Raw genomic sequence first — 8,657 nt, forward strand, 5'->3', positions numbered from 1 at the left:
TCTCAAACACCCACCCACTGGTATTCCCGTTTTAGGCCTCTCCGGAGCAGAGAGCAGCGTACTCTGCAGATGTAACTAGTACTTACTGAAACAAATAAAACAGACAGGATCACTCTGAATGCCAAAGATATACTAATCTGTTTACACCACCCACTTCCAACTCTTCTCTAAAGTGCTGTAAATAGTGGGTCTTCTGTTTGGGGGTGGGAGGGCAGGAATTGTGATACTTATCTAATGAAAGAAAAACCAAAGCAAGATCCTGAGCTGGTTGGAGCTGGAATTGCAGCCCTCCGCCCGCTAGCTCTGCATGACTTTCTGTGTATCTCATCCTCCGTGTCTCTAGTCCCTCCCAGGCCTAACAGCAATTTCCTCCAATTACTTCAGTATCAGTAAATATATTTAGCCACTCAAGGTATCCTCTGACAAGGTGCTTTCTGACAATTTTGTGGTGTTTCTAAATCAGATTGCTTTTCCTAAGATTAAGGAACCAAGTAACATTAAATAATAGAAGAAAGAAGCCAGCGGCTTTGAAAGATAAGGTATTAAAATTACCTTGGATTAAATAAAAGTATTATTTCATAATAATATTGCATCTTTATAATGTATTTATTGCTTTTTACTGCCCCATATTTTATACATTTTTCTCTTCTTAATATCACAGCAATGAGTTCCTAACCTTTTCAAATAGGATAATCACTTTTCACACCAAAACAGTTGTCAAATACTCACCTGAACCTGTGATAGTAATCATACCTTTATCAGCTTGAACACAAAACACACCAAAAACAGCTTCTCAGAACTTAGTTACACTTGTATCTAGAAGTACAATTTATCAATAACAGCATTTTACATTTAAAAATAGCAGCACATAATCTACAAGGACATATTGATTTAGCCTAAAAACAATGCTTTAATGCACATGTAGATTCATGGACCATTCAAGCTGTCTGCTGACCATAGGTTAAAGATAAACTAATGCAGAAGGACCAAAGTTTATACCCTGTGCTGTAGTTTCTATGAAATGATGCTTTTCCTCCAATATCTCTGGTTTTTAGGAAGCAATTTATTTTGTCCTTGGGGAAAAAAAAAAAAAGGTTAATCTAATTTTCTTAATCTGATAAAGTCCCTAGGGCATTAGGACTGTTTCCTAATTAAACAGTACTTTAGGGAAAATCTAGAGCAAGACTCTGAGGGGAAGGAAAGCTGCTAACTTTGACTGCTGGGGAGGAAATCTCCCCTCACAAGATAAAACAGAACTGAACTGTGATCATCTCTGTCTGCAAGATGATTAATAATGCCTTTCAAAGGATTTAAACAGAGCCTGATAGAGGACTCCTGTACAAGGAGGAAGACAGGCAAGTCAGTGAGCAAGGGGGTGAACTCAGTCCCAGGAATACAATGTTGCCCTTTTTGTTAGCATATATGGAAACTGGACAATGTTTTGTTTATCTAAGCCTACTGATTGAATTAGATCAGACTAGCTCTAGAGGGAACTGGTTTTTAAAACACACACACATAAACATACACATACACATGTACAAATAAATGAAGACATGAGCAGCCTTTTAGTTTAGTGATTTTCTTAATGAGCATGGAGAGGCAAGCATTTGGAGAAGGAAAAAATGTTTCCATTGCCATTGAAAGGGCTGCAAAGCATTGCCATTGGAAAGTATATTAAAGCATATTTAAGCAAAGCAAGAAGCAACTAGGCAATTTTATACTTTCTGGAAGAGGCATATTAAATGCATAAAGAGAGAAACAGTGTAAGTAGAGTGGGAGATGGAGGAAATTGGGAAAGAGGAAAGTGGGAGGTGAGCTTGCCCAGAATTTCAAACCCAGAGGAGGAACTGTGGATTCTGGTCTTGGCTTTGGCTGGTTGGTTGGCTGTTCTTGGCAGGAACACCACCAGCTTATTCTTTAGTTTGCTCACCTCGGGAGAGAGTTAGCTATTCTAACAAGATTGTATAGAACCTAATAAGTCGGTAATCTCACATTCATAAGCAGTTAGACATCCTTAGAGAATACATTAAGCATACGCTTGCATGAAATATTAATTTTGATATCATATTTTGGAGATGAGATTTTTTTTATCTGACAATTAAAAATATAGCATAGATTATCAGCTATATGGAGGAACTAGTTTCTTCCCAGGAGAAGGCAATGGCACCCCACTCCAGTACTCTTGCCTGGAAAATCCCATGGGCAGAGGAGCCTGGAAGGCTGCAGTCCATGGGGTCGCAGAGAGTGACTACACTTTGACTTTTTGCTTTCATGCATTGGAGAAGGAAGTGGCAACCCACTCCAGTGTTCTTGCCTGGAGAATCCCAGGGATGGGGGAGCCTGGTGGGCTGCCGTCCATGGGGTCACACAGAGTCGGACACGACTGAAGCGACTTAGCAGCAGCAGCAGTTTCTTCCCTAATAATAAGAAAATTTAGCTATTATATCTATTTTAGAACTTTTATATACAGAATTTTCTAGAATTGATATCAGACTTTCTACACAAATCTGTCCTTATTTGATTCACTTGACTTTTCAGGATTATAAAATTTGAAATGTCAAAACATTACCATCATCATATATGAGGCACTCACACATAATTTTTAAAGTATTCATTCTTGTATTTTCAAAATGATTAAATAAACAATTATGTTAACCATTGATCATTTCCTGTTTTCCAAACTAAAGACTATGATATGAAAAAGTCTATTTCACATCTCCACCTAAGAAAATATTTTCCTTTTTTCTTTTAATGTCAAAAAATGTGTCATCATTGTGCCACCTCCTCTGTTGTTTTCATGGATACAAAGAAAAAGCAAAATCTTGAAAAGAAAAAATTAATTCCTGATTTAAGTATTAACACTGTTGTTATTAATAGTACGCTATGGTAAGGTACCACCATCTGCTAAAAATTATACAGAAAATAAACAAAGAGTCCAAAAGTAAGACCAGAGTTATTAGAACAGACAGAATAGAATGTGCATATATGCACACAGTACATCTCATTTTTTTTCAGAGATGTATTCTATTTGGTTGGCTTTATGAGGATCCCATGAAGGGTGTAGGACCCCTGGTGCCCTAAGCCTTTTTTTCCTCAATGATCAATGAAGAAAAGGCCCTGGAGAGGTCTTGGTCTCAGTAACTTCTGCTTTGTCTGAATCTTAATCTTATCCTTTTGCATCAATTATGCACGTAGACTAAGACAGGATATGGATATTCATATTTTTCTGGGCTTTCCAGTTCCAGCTCTTTCAAACACACCTACTTAGATGTTGCCAGTGTGAAAATCCCAAGCTACCTGCTATGAGTGAACTGTGATCCACCATATGCATCAGGAATAACGCTTTGAAATAAAAGGAAGCTCGAAAGCTGGGAAACTTCAGTGGAGCGTGGGTCTGGGTTTTTCTGTCATTTCCTTTTTTTCCCTTCTGCACAGGTGCGATGTGCACGACCGAGCCGCATCTTGTACCACATGAAATACCTACATATCAGAATGGGCATCTGAGAGGATGTGTTTTATAACCTCACAGGACGATGAGAGTAGTTCTACACGTGGGTCTTAATTTGTTCCAGGGACTAAGAAGAAAGGGAGACAATAGCTATGGTCATTATGCTCTGTGGTCTGTGTGTGACTAAGATTTTATTTTTAATTTGTCAATCTTGGGATCTTTCGAAAGCTTGCACTGAGCAACAATTTTTTCACCGCCTTTGAGCGTGTGTGTGTATGTAATAACTGTGAAATCAGACTTACATGAAAATAGCTGCTTCTTCAACAAGCTAGCTCTTCTCCGCTACAGTTTTTCTCAGGGTCAAAATGTCCTGCCTTGTGTTGGGGTGGATGGAATCCCTGGCCACAGCTTCAGAGGCAACCTGCGATCGCTGCAGCTTTTGGGGTCTGATGGGTAAAAAGGAGAGGGTGGGCGTGTGTGCGACAGGCAGACATACAGAGGGAGGGAGTCAAATTGCTTTAAGCTAGGCTTGCAAACGTTCTTTGTGTATGTTATCCCGCGTGCGTGAGAGGCCCGCAAATAAACCCATCTCTGTTCTATTCATAGTTCTAATGGCAAGTCTGTGTCGTGGTCTGAACCAGGTGGAAGGCAGGTGCCCAAAGGTCAGGACACGTGGCACCGGCTCTCGGTGCACGTGAAGGCCAGCGAGCCGGCCTGCAACCAGACGGCCGTCATCAAACCCCTCACTAAAAGCTACCAAGGCTCCGGCAAGAGCCTGACCTTCTCTGATGCCAGCACCAAGACCCTCTACAACCTGGAGGAGGAGGACGCCCAGCCGGCGGGCTTCAGCCCTCCCAGCAGTCCTTCCAGGGCGGCGCCCCGCCGCGGGCCGACCGCGGCCAGCACCCCGCCTCTGCCGCCCCACCTGCCGGCCGAGGAGACCCCGCTCTTCCTGGCCGAGCCGGCCATCCCCCAGGGCTTGCCCCCGCCCCTCCAGCAGCCGCCGCTGCCGCAGAAATCCTTCCTGGACCAGCTGCAAGGAGTGGTCAACAATTTCAGCGCCGGGATCCCGGATTTCAGCTCGGTGCTCGCCGTCCCCGGGGCCGTGGGGAACGGGGGGCGGTCCCTGTTCCCGCCCCCGGCGCCCCCGCAGCACCTGCCGTTGCTGCCGCTGCCGCTGAGCCCCTTCGCGGAGGAGCCCGCCTCGCCGCCCGGCGAAGACGACGACGAGGACGACAGCGAGAGGTTCAAGCTGCTGCAGGAGTACCTGTCCGAGCGGGAAGGGAACACCGAGGAGGACGAGCTGGAGGAGGAAGAGGAGGAGGGGGACCTGCAGGCGCCCAGCAAGCCCACGCCGGAGGCCTCGCCCGCCCTGACGCCCCCGTCCCCCTTCCGCGACTCGGTGGCCTCGGGCAGCTCGGTGCCCAGCTCCCCCGTGTCCGAGTCGGTGCTCTGCACCCCTCCCAATGTGACCTACGCCTCGGTCATCCTGAGGGACTATAAGCAGAGCTCGTCCACCCTGTAGGGAGGAGGTGTCCATGGGGGGAAAGGCCAGAGGTGGTCGGTCAGGGGAGCCTGAGCATCTCCCCGGGAGAGACGTGCGGGAAGCTGGGCGGGGAGCCAAGGCTGGAGGTGGAGTCGGGGAGCAAGGATGAGACGGCTGCTGCCGCGTTAGCAAGGCCAGCGCCAGAGGTGCTGGACTCCGCAAGCCAGAAGGGATCCAGGCGAGGATTCCGAGTCTTGAATTCTTCAAAACTCTTCTCTGGGAAGAAAGGGAATTCCGACAAAGCACAATCCCATATAGTATGTAACTTTTATGGCAAAAAATAAACAAATAAATAAAACCAACCCACATAATCTCTTTGGACCATTGCGCATAGATGTACACGCCCACCCACTTGGCCCGTTTGAAAGGGGACAGCGGGGAGGATCGCTCAGTTAATCGTTAGCCCGTCATCCTGGTGTGTCCAACGAGCTTGGTGGAGCCAGGTGGAGCAGGTAGGTGAAGGAGGGGAACCACCCAGAGAACGGTGATGGACAGCAGCTCGTTTCTCAAGCCCTTCTCCCTACTTGGCCCACCGAACCCTGGTATCCGGCACCCGGATTTTCCTCTATTTAGGAGAACAGGAATAGGAGCAAAATCGTCAACCAAAAGCGCTTCATCAGTAGTGCTAAGGGCGGGCGGAAGGAGAAACGACAGTGCACAGGCTTGGGGCTTTGAACAAAATCAGCAAAATCAGCTTCCCATAGCTGATGCTCGCTTATTGGTGATTTCGTTATTTTAAAAGGCCAGATGAGATTGTTTTGAGAGTAGCAGAAGACTTTTGTGGATTTACCTGTGTGCCAAGGGGGCTCTCCTTCGCCCTTACGTTAAAGAGAACAAGCCACATGGCAAAATCGTTACCTTCCATTTACTGTAGCAAATAATACTTACCAGTTGAACTTTCTAAGATGCAGTATGTATTTGGTGCCATTGTTTCTCCTATGTACTACAGAAACAAATCTATCTTTGAACTTAATGGTGTACTCATAGCAGCTATTATTGGTTTCAATGACAAATAATTCTTTCCAACTGTCACCGAAGTCCTTGTAACTAGCAAGTGAATGTGTTCCTGTGTTCTTGTATACCCGTGATAATAAAAACTGTGCAATGTAATGTCAATCTAACTGCAACTAGAAGACTGTCTCTCTCTGATATAGTATAGATATTTTTATGTTCCAGTAATGTTTTATATACCATTATCATCAATATCTACGGGAGCTCTTTGAAGGTTGGAGTCCTATGGTCCAATGTTTTTCATATGCTGCTCAGATGGTCCTTCTTCTGAGAGGGAACTTATTTTTCAGATATTTTATGATGTGGAAATATGTTATTAATGAAGTGATTTGAAGATTTGTTATACTAAAAGTTCACAAAAACTGTGGGTAACAGTAAAAAGGTAGATTTTATATAATTGCACACATCATTATTAAAACATAATATTGAAATAGTATTTACATTATTTCTGTTTCCTTTATGATTTTTTTAAAATTTTCCACTGCTTCTTGAGCTTTATGTGCTTAAAGCATACACTAACCACTGTCTTGCCATAATTTTTTAATTTATTTATTCCTCACTTTTTGATTTCTTTTCATTTTTATTTCCATGTTCTTTCCTTCATATATTTTCACTGCCCTAGCTTTTCCTCTTCTTTTTGTTATTTGTGGTGTGTAATATCCATGTCTGTGTAATCCAGTTGTTTCATTTTTACTCCTCCCTTTCCCCCCAGTAAGAGATTTTTCTTGCTGTTTTGATTCTTGTATTATTTGGGAATGAATCTTATCCCCTTAAATATCTTTGTTTATGTCTTATGTTCAGTCGTTAAATGTGCTTCCTTCATGTTAAAGCTGCTGATTTCTCAGCCAAAAATGATCTTAGACTCTTTAAATACCCACTGCATCATTTGTTCAGAATTTAACATCCACTCCAATGTTTGAGGCTCATATTTCTTATGTCTTCCCATATCCTACTGCCAAGTTTAGTCAGTTTTATTTGAAGAAAAGACTGCCTTTTCTTTTTAAAAAAATTATTTTATTACACCTTTGGTAGAAAGACTCATGACTGAAATGTGATTTCAGTTCCATTTACACTGTCATGAGGCAGAATAAGGAAAATGGATGGTTCTAGTGCTTGATATATGATCTACTAATTGGCAAACTAGCAAGGGAAAGTATACAATCTAATATTAGTGAAACATGTTTTTTATCCGAATGTCATTGACATCTGTTCTTAACATCAGAACTTGTGCATTCAGAAACTTTTAAAGTAAGAATAGATCAAAAAAACTTCTACTATTAAAATACTATGTCAGTTTGTCCTGAGGTTTTAGTCTCAGATGTTTGGTGAAAACATTCAACACCAGTCACATTATTACTCTGAATGCCTACAATTACCATGATTAAAAGTTTTCCTGAGTACAATAGATTATTAGCTCTTAAACCATAATTGTTCAAAATTGGAAATGTACGCATACATACCCTATACAAAAAGGGCAGAAAATTTCCACCTTAATGTTTGTGCTTATACAAGTTGTTTAGCTTCTTGTGAAAGTGTTTTCCTTTGGCTCGTTACTGCCTTTTGTCAAATAATCTTGATAATGCTGTATAATAAATATTTTCTATTTATTAAACGAGTATGTTCCCTCTCTCTAGTTTGTAAGCACGACAATTACAGAAATTGACTGGTATAAAAAATAATTTCAATGGTTTGATTTTGCTCAGAACATGTCTTTTAGGTGAAAGCTGGAGATCACCACACAAAATCTACAGACCAGGTAGGTGACAAAGTAGAGCATAATTTGATTATGAGGAAGGATGTATCAGTTTAAAGTGAACTCCAGAATTTAAATTTTCAGTAGTGGGGCAGACATTGTCATCTAGCTTTTTTGATAGAATACGTGAGGTTGACAGACTCCTGCATTGCCAGCAAAGCTTTAGAGACAGAAGCATCCGAAAGCCCCATCATTGTTTCATTTGTGCCCCCCCCACAGCCTTTTTCCCCTTGGCTCACACTCTAGGGGCACCTGGTTTCTCACCTTGTTGGTATCCTCCTGCTCATCCCAACTTCCATTCCCCTGCGTTTCAACAGAGACTTCACTGGTCCTCAAAACAATGGAGCCCCTTTTATTCACATCTCTGAATGAGACACCTGCAAAGTAAGGCATCTACCAAGTGTCATTCGAAGAGAAAACTTGGTGATACCAGGGCCACATCCATGAGATCGTGGTGCATTTAGATGGAAAGAGCAGCCTCTATCCAGCAAGGCTGATGTTGAAAAAACTACTGGAATCAGGAGCTGAGACACTGGGGTTACCTGCATTGTGCCCAGAAAATAGAATGAAAAGTTATGAAATGGGGGCTTGGTGTCTGATGAGGAAAACCCATAGGAGAGAGAAGGAGAAGCAAAGAATGGGGAAGAAAAGGAGAAAATGGTAACATTTCAGATGTTTAGTCCAAAGAAGCAGCCATATAGCATCGTGAGTCATTAAGACCTCTGCTTGGAGAGTCCAGAAGCTTCATCAAAACGGAGACATTTGGAGATGGTGAAATTGGAATCCAGATACTACAAACGTTGTGTGAGGAACTACCCCAACACTTTCTATCCTGAGAAGCCACCAAAGAGAAGAGAAGCAACATATTTTTAAACCTATTCTGGGCCAGAAATGTTGCA

At 42.6% G+C, this 8,657-nt stretch overlaps 1 protein-coding gene across 1 annotated transcript in view; it reads left to right on the forward strand.

Moving 5' to 3' along the window:
* The window catches only part of GRM1 (glutamate metabotropic receptor 1), a 430,251-nt gene extending 422,631 nt beyond the window's left edge, over positions 1-7,620 (forward strand). The window contains exon 8 of the mRNA XM_040238639.1: positions 4,055-7,620. Coding sequence (XP_040094573.1) covers positions 4,055-4,973 — 919 coding nt within the window. The 3' untranslated portion in view covers positions 4,974-7,620. The remainder of the gene's footprint in view (positions 1-4,054) is intronic.
* The last annotated feature ends 1,037 nt before the right edge of the window (positions 7,621-8,657 follow it).

Source organism: Oryx dammah, unplaced genomic scaffold (assembly GCF_014754425.2).
Source record: "Oryx dammah isolate SB20612 unplaced genomic scaffold, SCBI_Odam_1.1 HiC_scaffold_4, whole genome shotgun sequence".
NCBI lineage: Eukaryota > Metazoa > Chordata > Mammalia > Artiodactyla > Bovidae > Oryx > Oryx dammah.